This window comes from Sturnus vulgaris, chromosome 17 (assembly GCF_052056855.1).
Source record: "Sturnus vulgaris isolate bStuVul1 chromosome 17, bStuVul1.hap1, whole genome shotgun sequence".
Taxonomy (NCBI): Eukaryota; Metazoa; Chordata; class Aves; order Passeriformes; family Sturnidae; genus Sturnus; species Sturnus vulgaris.
Window position 1 is genome coordinate 634,624 of NC_142259.1, and position 12,835 is coordinate 647,458.

At 38.0% G+C, this 12,835-nt stretch overlaps 1 protein-coding gene across 1 annotated transcript in view; it reads right to left on the reverse strand.

Moving 5' to 3' along the window:
• Positions 1 to 2,448: 2,448 nt before the first annotated feature.
• ITCH (itchy E3 ubiquitin protein ligase) overlaps positions 2,449 to 12,835 on the reverse strand; it is a 53,936-nt gene continuing 43,549 nt past the window's right edge. The window contains exons 14-24 of the mRNA XM_014886254.2: positions 12,619 to 12,691; positions 11,138 to 11,209; positions 10,414 to 10,502; positions 9,606 to 9,765; positions 9,191 to 9,324; positions 6,903 to 7,043; positions 5,133 to 5,253; positions 4,104 to 4,208; positions 3,784 to 3,880; positions 3,348 to 3,420; positions 2,449 to 2,696 (exon numbers count right to left, since the gene is read on the reverse strand). Of these exons, the coding sequence (XP_014741740.1) occupies positions 2,597 to 2,696; positions 3,348 to 3,420; positions 3,784 to 3,880; positions 4,104 to 4,208; positions 5,133 to 5,253; positions 6,903 to 7,043; positions 9,191 to 9,324; positions 9,606 to 9,765; positions 10,414 to 10,502; positions 11,138 to 11,209; positions 12,619 to 12,691 (1,165 nt within the window). The 3' untranslated portion in view covers positions 2,449 to 2,596. The remainder of the gene's footprint in view (positions 2,697 to 3,347; positions 3,421 to 3,783; positions 3,881 to 4,103; positions 4,209 to 5,132; positions 5,254 to 6,902; positions 7,044 to 9,190; positions 9,325 to 9,605; positions 9,766 to 10,413; positions 10,503 to 11,137; positions 11,210 to 12,618; positions 12,692 to 12,835) is intronic.

The window sequence follows — 12,835 nt, forward strand, 5'->3', positions numbered from 1 at the left end:
AATTAATTAATTTCTTCTGAAAATCTTATTTATAAATCCAATCCACAAAAACCTGTTATCTGGGCGAGCAGCTGCTCTGAGCTCATCCCTGTATTGCTTCACCAGATCCCCAGGAAGAACTAAAAAGTGCACCAGTGGCTTGTATAATTCCTTTGAATCTCTACACAACATGCTGTAAAAATTTAACAGATTTGATAGTATTCAAAAGTCAAATGCCTAAGCAATCTGAACTTGTGCCTTCAGAAATATTGTCAATGTAACACTGTAAAGTTGCTTTCAATTTTTTATATTTGGCCAAATCCGATGTTTCACTGATTATTTTTCCCCCATCAATGAATTCTTTATTTGCAATATTTTAAAATTATATCTGGTGCTTGGGATATCCAGCCCCCTTTCTCCCATCCTGGTACAGCAGAAAAGACATATAAACATGCCATTTAAATTAAAGAAACAATGGAATAAGTGGAATCCTGGACATCAAAAATATATACAAGCAGGTATGTTTTTCCTGAACTAAACATTTCAACCATAAAAATATTCAACAGCCAAACCCTATAGAACTAGGGCTAAGGCTATTTCAATTATAACTATTCTTTATTTTAAAAATATAGGGCTGACAGCCTTTTGGGTGATATTTATACACGAACAATAGTTCTAGGTTCCCTATACAAATCGTAAAGCAAATATGCAGAACATAGACTATTTTTCATAGCTTAACCTTGCATTATCTTGTTTAATTTAATCTCTTGTAAATATGTTAGATAACTACATTTCATTGTAAGAATTAATATAAACAGAAAAAATATATAAGGCTTTTTTTTTTCTCATGAGCTGTGTACTGTGATAAATCCAAATGTTGTGGAAGTTGGCAATTCTCTCCATCAACGAAACTTTAAATGAGGGGCATTTCTGTATCATCAGCATCTCTCCTCAAGCCTTCCTTTGATTAAGCCTGACAAGTCCCACCCTCCTGCCTTTTCAAAGCATTTATCACTGAGCCCTGACTTGTGAAGTCAGTTAAAATCTGTAGTGTCTTGGTTTTTTTAGGCCTGAATCAGTTTTTCCCTTTTGCAGTTTAGATGGATGAGACAACAGGAAAGAAATACTCTTTTCCAGACTGAATGTTCAGGTTTACATTTTTCCACTGTCCTGTTTCAGCTCTGTCATCTGAAACAGTCTTAAATGCAGTTCCTGCTCTAGTGCTCTGAGCTGCAGGTTTGCTTTAATATGTGCTACATGTTATTTCAAGTGTCAAGTCTCTCACTGCAGCTACAGCTCATTTCACTGGTGTCTGACTTCCTCCCTTCAGGGGAAGGGAAAAGGGCTGACCAGACCCAAAAAGTGCATTCAATCTAAAGGAGCAATAAAATGCAAAATGTTCTTGTAAACCAGAAAAGAATTAACGGACTCTAGAAGGAAATAAAATACGTTAATTCAACAGGAACTTGCTACAAAAGTTACTAGCTGTAAGCAGCTTAGGGTGAATTAGCTTAGATATCTCCCCAAGAACTTTAGTTTCAAACTTTACAGAACTATTTACTGACACTCCAGCTTCTCAAAAACCTGTAAGCTGTGTCTGAACTTACTAATCCTCTTGGCCTCAGCCAGTCTCACACATCAGTTCATCTGCAGAAATGATGAGTAGGATCATTTTCTGAATCCAGTTGTTTCGTAGTCTCTTCCTGAGAGCCAAACAAACTCTTCGGAGCAAAATGACTGCAACATGTAGGAAAAACACAGAGGGTAATGTCCATTAACACTGCTGACAAACAGCGTGCAAACAGGAACCTCAATGGAATCAGTGCAATCCCAGCTGGGTTTGTCTTTTGCAAAACAAGTGAAGTACCACAGTGTTAATATTGATTTCAAACTTAAAATGTGTTACACAGCAAAAGCTCAGAACCCTTCAGAGGGCACAGAGCAGTGTTCCAACAACTTTGGGCAGGTATCTCTTTTGCTGACAGGAGCAGGACTGGGATAAACCAAAGTGAAGCTATGCCCTGGATTTGTGCCACAGTTTGACAACCCCTTAGCAGCAGCTTCAGTCCAGCTGGCACATGAACAGACTCCAGGCAAGGAAAAACAGTCTGGCCACACTTGAGTTAGAAAAAGGAGCTTAAAGAATGGAGCTGGTCATGGCACAGAGGTGGATCCAGGCTGGATCTGACACTGCTGTTGAGAGGCTCAGGATGCTGCTGCAGCACTGCAGCTACCAATGAACTTCCCAGTGCATCAGTAGCAAAAATGCTACTAAAAAGGAAAGACAAAACTATTGTTAAAAATCTGTCAGTCATTAAGGAGACATTCTAATTAATGAATGGTAAAACAAAGCAGAGCTCATAGCTGTATTAAACTTCTACTTCGGTCATTAGTCACTTGTAGCCAAATCTGACTGCACATTTGATTTCTGAAAGTGCTCATTAGAAATCCAGACTAAGTGTGGATAACTTGAGGATAACATCCATTTATTTACACATTAGTACTGTTAAATAAATCCAAGTCATGTCTACTTTACAATGAAGTGTGCAACAAGCAGAAGAAGTGAAGCACATCCATCATGTTGCTGGGTTCACTTTCTTTAAGGTGCAAATTTCAGCTACTCTTGCCCAAATCCTTCTGTTTCTTCAATTGCAAATAACAGCTTTTCCTTCAACTGCTCGTAATTCTTATATGGTGGAAGATCTAAGCGATTGAAACTGGAAAAAAAAAGTACTGATGAAGAATTCAATAGAAACAAAAAATCCATTATGAATATGGGTAACTGGAATTTTTGCTGTGGAGATGAATACTGGGATTTATACCCTCAGAAAAGCTGACTGCTGATATCAATATATGTATTTCTGAGGGCAGAGGTTAGGATTCAAGTACTTATACAGTGATAGTTTTCATTAATTTTTCCTAGTTGGAGGAAAACCAACCTCTAGGTGGTTAATTAGAGTCATCATTCACATAGCAAATTTCAATTTGTGTGGTTTTGCCTACCACTAACACCTGAAGAAAAGAGAAGAAGTGGCCTTTTTTCTGGAAATGTGTGAATGTGCCTATTTTACTAAGGAATGCAGTGATAAAAGATAATCCCAACCCTGTTACACAGTACTGTTAATTACTTTAATTGTTCAGTAATATATTACACAAATCCACAGAATTCACAATGGAATCCATTCCATGCCACAAGAGATTTTTAGAAGTTCAGCTATCAATCAACAGCATAGTTTATTGGTGTAATCTGTGTTTGCTTTCATAGAGTCTCAACCACTTCAGCATATTACCTATTTACTAAAATGTCAAAGCAGACTGGTCACCAAAAACCAGAGTAATAGCAATATTCTAATTTGTTATGTACTCACCAGGTATGACTTCTGGGTAACCAATTTTCCTTTCCAACTTTTTCGATACAGAATTTTTGAGGTCCATTGCTCCCTGAAACAAATTCCAATAGACAAGGCATAGGTCCAGCTACCTTTGTATCACTGTAACACACGCCTGAAGCATGCAAGGCTTAAATAAACACAGGGTTACCATTATTTGCACAGAGAATGGACATTTGTCTCACTATACAGCTCTGCCTGGATCAAAGTACGCATGTGGAGAAATCCATCAATTTGATTTCAAATCACAATAAATAGGTGCAAACATTCCATCCATCTTTTTCCATCATAGCTCAAGTATATGCATGGCTTACAAAACAACATTTAATATAAAATTAATTAGAAATGCCATCAATATATAATTCGGTTTTTTTTTAGAAGTATCTCCTGCATTAGAATGGTTATTAATACATACCCATGAGGTCAGCAAATCCTCCCACTGGCAATCTGCATGTTCCAGTCACAAACTGCAAGAGTCTCATCCTTTTCTCATTATCTATTTCTTTCACAAACTGAAAAACAGTAATTGAAATAAACATTTCGGAATAAATTAATTCTTCAGATTTTCACATCATCACCATCCCCAGATGAACAGTAGGGGCTGTTGAGAACAGCTGGATTAGCAGTAACAGTTTCTATCTACACTCTGCAGGTGTGCTCAGTGTTCTGACCACTGCTCACCGAGCTGTGCTCAGTAACTTCTGCTGGTCTGAGAATAAAGCAAAATCTGCAAACCTGCCAGAACCACACGATCTGCCTGCTGGTCCTGGTGTAGTGCCTATAGATGGTGTGTCTCTGCCAGTCATTCAGGTCGATTTCTTGCATTCCACAGAGAAGCACCTTTGGGGCAGAAAAAGGGAAATAAGCAGGGGAATACAAATTTGCACTTCTCTTCTGTGACCTTGCACACAGCAAAAAGGAATAACCAGCACCTGCAATAACAGTGCACTTGGTTTTAATTTTAAACTTAATCCAAAATTTCTATAAGCCAAGACTGGTGATGGGTCATGAAGTGTATTTGGAGAGGCCACAGATTAGAGTATCTCTGTTGTGAAAAACTGAGTAATCATTTGCAATTTTAGGAATAAATTCTTCCCTGTAAGGGTGGGGAGGCCCTGGCACAGGTTGTTCACAGAAGCTGTGGCTGCCTCTGGATCCCTGGAAGTGTCCAAGGCCAGGCTGGACAGGGCTTGGAGCATTCTGGGATAGGGGAAGGCGTCTCTGCACATGGAAGGGGGCTGGAACAAGATTATTTAAGATCCCAACCCAAACCATTCTGGGACTCAATGTAGACATCCAAGCCAGTTTATATTTGCCTAGGCATACAATTCTTCACAAGGGATGGGATGTTTTGTTTTGATGGTTTTACTTTTCAAATTGAACAGATGCTTGAGAAAATATAATTTTGAGAGATCAAACCCAAACCAAGAACTTGGCCACCATATAGGCAACCATCCATTGCATATCTAGTTTTATCTCTCGCTCAAGTTACTAATTCTTTGAACACAGGCAAATCAAAGAATCACAAAAACAAAGTAAGAAATTTTTGCTGACAGAATCTTGGCCTGTAGAAATATCTAAGTCGGCTGCAAAGAAGAAAGTTAAGGAAAACATTAATCTAATAGTATTCCATGAAGTTTCCCCCATATTCCCTACAAAACAGTTGTCAGCCTCAGTGATGTGCGCTCTTCAGATGTACTGCCTGGAGTTTAAGTATTTTATTTGTAATGACCTGGATCCAGCAATAGGCAAGCAATTCTTTACCTCCAGTTCCTTTGCATCAAAATACTGCAAATACTGTTGTGGCAGAATTTCATTGAAGCCTTCAAAGAAAGCCTGTGTCTGCTCCTCAACACCTCGGGACAGTCTCCATTCTGCTACTAGCCTGGAAAAGAAAACACACCAAGATCATTTAAATGGCCCATGCAAACCCAAGTCCACATCTTTGCCTATTTTGAGACGAACTGTAAGCTAAATTAAAAAAAACATGGAAAGTCAGGAAAGTTCTGGGGATAGAGCACTGTATAATTTTATCAGCAGCCTTTACTCTGCAAATGATTTCAGTTTTTCTCTAAATTACCCTAAGTATTCAACTGTTCTGCTACAGAAGTATTTTGGACTCAAAGAGACAGCATCTTTTCACTGATTACATTAATGAGAGCACAGCAGTCCCGAGGCATTTGAAGATTTTGTCTGATATTCTCCCCAGAAATCTCAGTTGTTATCCATGACAAGGTAAAAAACAAGTCAAGTTGTACTGGTGAAGAGCAGCAGGACTGCCAGCTTACCAAGCAGTGACTATGTCCATTTGGAAAGTTCCATATTTGTTTCTGTTAATCATGAAACTTTGCTCTGTGGCAGAAACTCCACTCTCCATTAATATAAGGGTGAAAAGCAGGCAGGAGACCCGGAGAACCTGAACCCAGGGAGAAGCAGATATTATGCTGAATTCAAGCCTAACCTGTCAGGAGCACTGGAGTCTAAAGGAGAGGTGGCTATTTCTCATTTCAGTCCTAGAAATGTGGGGGATTTAAAGTAGGACTTGGAATAAGACAAAAGAATCTGAATGAAACTGGAATCCAAGCTCTCCCTGGGTTCCTAGGAACTAGAGAAGAATTATTTTCTGCAGATCCTCCCTCCTGCCAAATGCCAGTATGTTTCTTGTAGAAATATCACCTCTTTTGTTGAATCACTGAAAAGTCTGCAGATTTCTCATACGTTGAAAAGAGAGCCCACTCCCGACTCCCTCCCCCTGCCCATGGAAAAAGCCTTCACAGAACACATCATAATACAGAGGTAAATTCTCTGTGATTCATTTTAGTTTGTGCCTGCAATGTGTGATGACTATTTTTTTGGCAACCACATCCTCCAAGGCTTTATGTTGAAGTCCACACCTTAAATCAGAGCTGCTGTACTGCTGCACACTGAGGAAGGAGGAGAAAGCAGGTCACTGTTCACATTTTTATTCCTTAATCATTCTTAGGCTCCTTCACTCATAATCTATTGCTTTAAAATATTTTGGTGCTGCAAATATGAGCCTTATTTTATGACATTACAGCCTATGACATCATTCATAACACAACTACAAGACCAGCTCAGATAAAACTATTAGAATTCCAAGTATCTTTGAAAAATAAGAATCTTCACAAAAGCATCCAAAAATATTTTCAAAAAACCCCAACAAAAACCAACCCCTCAAAACCTCAAATGAACCAGAAATGGTTGCCTAGAACATCAGCAGGCTATGAAGCAATATAATTATAATAATAAATACATGTAACATTTTATTAAATACATAACAGTCACAATTCTCATCACAGTATTCTACTAAACTGAGATAACTCCAGAAAAATAGTGGACTTTCTTCTATGATCCTTAGGAAAAGTGGATTTTACTTCTATCAATATTCCTCTTTCAATTATGAGATCCAAACACTAGCAATTATTCATCAATGCTTTAGATGACACAGTCTTTTGTTGTTAGAACTCAAGAAAGAAAATGACAGAGTATTTTAAAGTCTTCACTTATTTTCACCTGATGTAGTCTTCTTTATTTTCTTCTGTGACCAAAATGTTGCTACCATTTGGCTTCAAATCATGGCTTTTGATTTCACCTAGTATTTCTTTATCAACAGAAAAAAACATTTCCAAGCCACATTCTTCAATATCATTCTCTCTGGAAGGAAAAAAATATAGTTTTAAATAACTGTGTTGAGACCTTGCACACTGTAGAGAAGAGGAGTATGAAGAACCTTAAGGTAGAGGGTTTGGAGCTAAATAGTCAAGATAAGGAAATCTTCCTTACACAGTAGTTATGGCCTTGCAAGAAGTCCTGGAGTTTAGATGTTGATTTATGCTTTTGCAAAGTGAAGAACTGCCTGTATATACAGAGGTTTTGATGACAATTTTCCCTCAAAACGAAGTGTAAAATCCAGATATTTATTCTGACCCATAACACAGCAATGCCAGTCTTGAAAACATGGCTGTGGTTTATTGAGCCCCATCATACAACTGCACTTCTGAACTTCATCTTTCCAAAATATATGGTTCTGCATGAAACCTTGGATGAGGAGGGAAGGCTTCTGATGAAGGGCTGATTTTATTTCATCATCCATCCCTTTTAAAATGAAAGCTACATGCTCCAGCTCAGTTTGGGCACAGAGGTTTGGCAGATGACCTCTAAGAGTCCCCTTCCAAACTCACTCAATCTGTGAAATCCTCAAGCTCGTGGGAATGAGAAAAACAGCCCCCGATAGAAGTGCCAAGTAATACTTCCTGCAAAGTTATAAAATTTGCTTTTTTTAATAAGGAACAAAATTATGTCTGCCCTGCCTTCTCCCCTGTAAATGTGCAGTCCTTTCCTCAGGGGAACCTCCAGCAGCACTACAGACAAGCAGGCTCAGCTACACTGAAGTTTGGGTCTGGACTGAGAGGACTCCGCAGCCTTTGGAGGTCTAAAGCCTTTTCTCCTATTTTCACATCCTTAAGTTTTTTTCAAAGGGGAAAAGCCTTTTCTGGACTCCAGCCTGGAAGATTTCTACCACTATAGAAATTGCTTTGAATTCAAATGAAGGCACATTAGCAGCACATTCATGGAGTGCAGAACATACTACTCTGAAAACCAAAGCAAATTCCTATTTTAATTCTTAAGCATCTCATATGCTGCTTTCTCTGCTCCTCAGTATTTAAGATAAACCTTCCAAGAATCACTACTACAGGAGAAGTAAAACCTGGCTTTTATACTTAGTTTTGCATTTCAAAACCCAATCTATTTTCATACCTTCCATGAAGTTCTCAAAGCATGTTTAAAACTATTCTTAGTGTGATTCTTCAGTGAAATGTTTTGTTGCTAGTCGCAAGAAAGACTAATTTTTCTGCAAAATTGTTTTTATTATAGCTGAAGAAAAAAATTTACTCTGTTTTTCTTCCTTCTAATATATTTAACAGTTTTAACTGAAAGATAAAAGATGTGTTACTGAAACAAATGGTGCACAACAACCATAGACTAAAATATACGGCATCCTCCTATGACAAAATCAGTATAGAATTAAAATGCTTTAGATTGAAAGGGTTTTAAAAATAGTTTCTTAACATATCTGTAATACATAATTCCAAAATAACTGTGGTCTAGAAACTCCACATGCTTTTTACTTGCTAGTCTCTGGAGAGGAATTTGCAAAGTCCTCTGGGAAGTGGAGGACACCACAAGAGCATGGACAGAGAGGTGCCTGATCATGCAGACGTGGAAGACTGCAGGTAGGTATGGTCTGGAATCATTAAGCTTGGGGCAAAAATATCAGAACAGCTAGAACTTCTTTAAGGCATTAAATCTTCAATACCAACCTTGAAGTCAAATTGCAAGTGTGACTAAGAGAATTATGTGGTAGTAAGTAATAAACTATATTTGTTAACTTTGTGTATTGTAGCACTAAATATTTTGTTTTCTAACTAAATGAGGTATTAGAGAAATATTAAATGGGTTTTTCTGATTTCTTTTAATCAGTTGTCTGAGAAGTCTCGAATTTACTCAAGCCATTTTATTTGCAACCATGCTCAAGACTGCCACATTTTCTGTCCAACTAGAATTAGTAACAGGCAATACAAACACAACACAAGATGCTGCACAGAATATTCAACGAACCAGAAAGGCTCGGCATTAACACGTCATTCTTTGTGTATCTGAAGTCACAGTAATCATTTCATACTGCTCTGCAATGGTAGATTGTATTATTCCGTGGGGTTGATTTACACCTACTTCCTGGCAGAAGTGAAAACCAAAAACATTGTATTGCTATTTCAAGAACAAAATGAAGTCAAACTTACTTTACCCAGATGAGAGAGTTGTAAAACTCTGGGTCAACAGATTCTAAATCCTTGAGTCCTACTGCCTTGTTTAGGATACGTTTATAGAATGGCAGAGAGAAACCAGTGTCAATGAACTTCCCATGGAACAAAGCCTGAGGAACAAAACAAGACAAAATAATGCAAAGGATCTTTCAGTACTTAATATGACAACATTCTGTTCTCTGTGCCTGTGAAATCTGACAGCCAAAGAATTAAACCAACTTGAGTATCATGACTGCCAATATGCTGAAGTAGCTTATACCAACAGAAGTTATAGCAAAAATACCTCACACTATCAGCTCAAAAATGGATTTTTTAAATTATCCATTTGATGGCATGATATTTATTTATAGGAAAATTACAGGACAGACCTGCTTCCTGCTTTAGGACTTACCATGGCAATGAACCTCCCAATGAATCTGAAGTATTTCAGGTGGTCTGGGTTGATGTAAGAGGCTGGGTTTATCTGTAAGCAGTAGTTATCTTTCCCTGCATATTCAAACAGGCAATACATGGGGTTCAAGACTTCATGTGACAATAGAAAGAACCACTCCCTGAAATCACACAAACAATAAAAACACATTTCAAAATAAATCACAGCAGAAATTACTGTAAGCTAACTCATGCTGACTCAGGCCCTTGCTGGCACAGTCTGCCTCCTTCCCCAGAGAGCAGATGGCCCACACTGTCACCAAAGGGAAACTACAGCAAATTACAAATGCAAAATTGCAATGATACACAACTGTCAGTGGCTTGGATAAAACCCACTCTTATCTAAATGAGCACATTACAAGTCTACCACTGATCTAAACATCTGGGGTTGAGTAATGCCAATTAACATATGCACTTCTCAGTTACATTCCAGTCAAGACTTTGGATTTAAATGTAGATTTCTACTCACTTTTTCAATAAACTCGACTTTGACATTTACAGTTGGGTCAAAGGTTCGCTTTAGTTCAGTAAACTGCATCTCTTTAATCATGGAGATGATTAAAGTCATTCCTAATGCAAACTGAAAATCATTTTATACAGTTTTAAGACATGCAAACATGTTGCAGAACTGCCTTCCTCTGATGTTCCAAGACAAGGAATAAACTTCACTCCTATTATGAAAGCACTGCAGTTTAAGTATCTACTTTGGGGAAGTCTTCACATCACCACTTGTAGAACAAGTTATTATCTGCCATTTCAGTGTAGTTTACCTTGCCACACCTCCATAATCTAAACCTTCTTCACCAGGGAAAATAACCCATAAACGTCTCCGGAGATCCTGAGGGCTGAAGCTCATTATCTTAGTGAAAGAAAAACAATTCTTTTTAAGAAAACAGCTATAAGCACTGGTTAGAATTATTGCTATTTTATAACAAGCACTAGAGTATTTAATAATTTGGAAAAATTTTAATCAGGATCTGCAGACCTTAACAAAACCTAAACATTTAAACCTTAGGTCTACAGAGATTAATAAGAATTTCACTCCTAATAATGCAAATATAATTAATTTTTGTTTTTTAAAAAAATCACTCATTTCAAGACAACCAGACTAAGATTGACTTAATATATTTTTTGCATGTAGCCTATGCTAGTACAACACACTGTGAGGAAAAATGCACCAACAAATGTAAGCACAACACAAAAACATCCTGAGACTGGGGTGCTGCTCTGCCCCAGCACTTTCCTCAAAATTAACTCAGATTTTAAATCATTCTGAGGAAAAAAACCCTCCCCTTTGTCAGATAAATCAGTGCCAGAACTTCATATTTTAGCATGATCTTGTAACTGCGAATGCAACCCATTAAACGAGTACTTTTTTGTTAGTCTGACTTAAAGTAACATTAGCAAGATATCAAAAGCTCAAAAATGACATGTGAGAATAAATTTAATAACTCCACTTTTCATGCCCATTACTCCCATGTTTTAATACAATACCTGCTGAAATGAGTCCTCAAATAATGTTTTCCTGCTCACTGTGATCTTTATGTGCTGTGGCATTGCCAGTTGCTGAAACGAAATTTGTTAAAGGTGAAGGGTACAATTAAGGTTTCTGCTACTGAGTTTGGACTGCTATTTGTAGTATATATTAAAAGGTACAGTTGAATTTCATTAATTGATATAAAACTAATGCAGCAATCAAGGTATCGGAATTGCAATTTAATCCAAGAACAGATTGGTTCCAACATTGCTATCTACAGTGACATGAATACTTCCAGATGCTGCTCAGAAAAGGTTAAATATCACACTCCTACAAGATACTGGAAAACATGAAGATCAATAACATATTCCAACTGAATAAGGCTTTCTACACAAGAATTGATGAGACACATGAAGTACCTCGCCTGTGAGAAAAGGCTGAAAGAATTTGGATTGTTCAGCCTGGAGAAGCTTCAGGGTGACCTAATTGTGGCCTTCCAGTACCTGGAAGGGACCAACAAGAAAGATGGAAAAACACTATTGACAAGGGCCTGGAGTGACAGGACACAGGGAATGGCTTCCCACTGCCATTAAGGGTTAGGTGGGATACTGGGAAGGAATTCCAAGCACCTGTGAGGGTGCTGAGGCCCTGGCACAGGTTGCCCAGAGAAGCTGTGGCTGCCCCTGGATCCCTGGAAGTGTCCAAGGCCAGGCTGGACAGGGCTTGGAGCAGCCTGGAATAGTGGAAGGTGTCCCTGCCCATGGCAGGGGGTTGGAATGAGATGATCTTTAAGGTCCCTTCCAACTCAAACCATTCTGTGATTCTATTAATTTAGTAAAAAATTAGAACATTCAGGCTATACTGCACAAAATTCCAAGTGAAAAACAAGGCTAGCTTCTCCACTATTTTCAAAGGATAATTCAGTAACTCTTGAAAACTGGAACATTTAAACTAAAGACTTTTTCATTAAACATCAAGGTACTTCATCTCTTGATATAAGGAGCTTAGAGGACCAAGGCTGACATGCTGGAATTTGATATTATGTTAGAGTACCCTATCGTGCACCACAGTATATCCCTCAGTGCTTAGACATGTCTGTTGTGTTCCAAATGCCCTGCGTTTTCTGTCAGAAATGGTATTTATATAGAAAGTAGAAATGGTACAGAAAGCAGCCTACAGAAAGCAGTAATTCTAAAAGTACTGTGCCTCTATATATTCCTGTATTAATAGTAGCAAGAAAACACCATTCAGAAACACACCACTTCAAAAAAAGTAGGGGAATGGATGTTTTCCTTTATTCTAAAACATTTTAAAGCCAAAAGTTACACCACTTTAAAGCTTAGATGAGATTATACAATACCTGCATCTACTCCCTCCTAATTTAAACACAGCTTTAACCTTAGAGTAGGTTGATTTCGGAAGGCACTGAAGAAGGCATTGGAAGCATGTAAGCAAAACCAAAAGTGCAAGCAGCTATTGCCAAAAAATTAATCCATACCTGACACCAGAATCTGAAATAATGGACCTTGGCCTTGAAATCACGCACATAAGCTATCTGAGGTCCATTGTCTCTGCAACCAAAAGGAGGAAAAGAATGAATTTCCAAGTGTTTTTGTAAATGAGGTAAGAGCCTGCAAATGTATTAGTTACACAGCCGTATGGCTTTGCTGGCAATCTAGTCACAGTTTTTAATTTTGAGGTGTAATTTCTTGTTT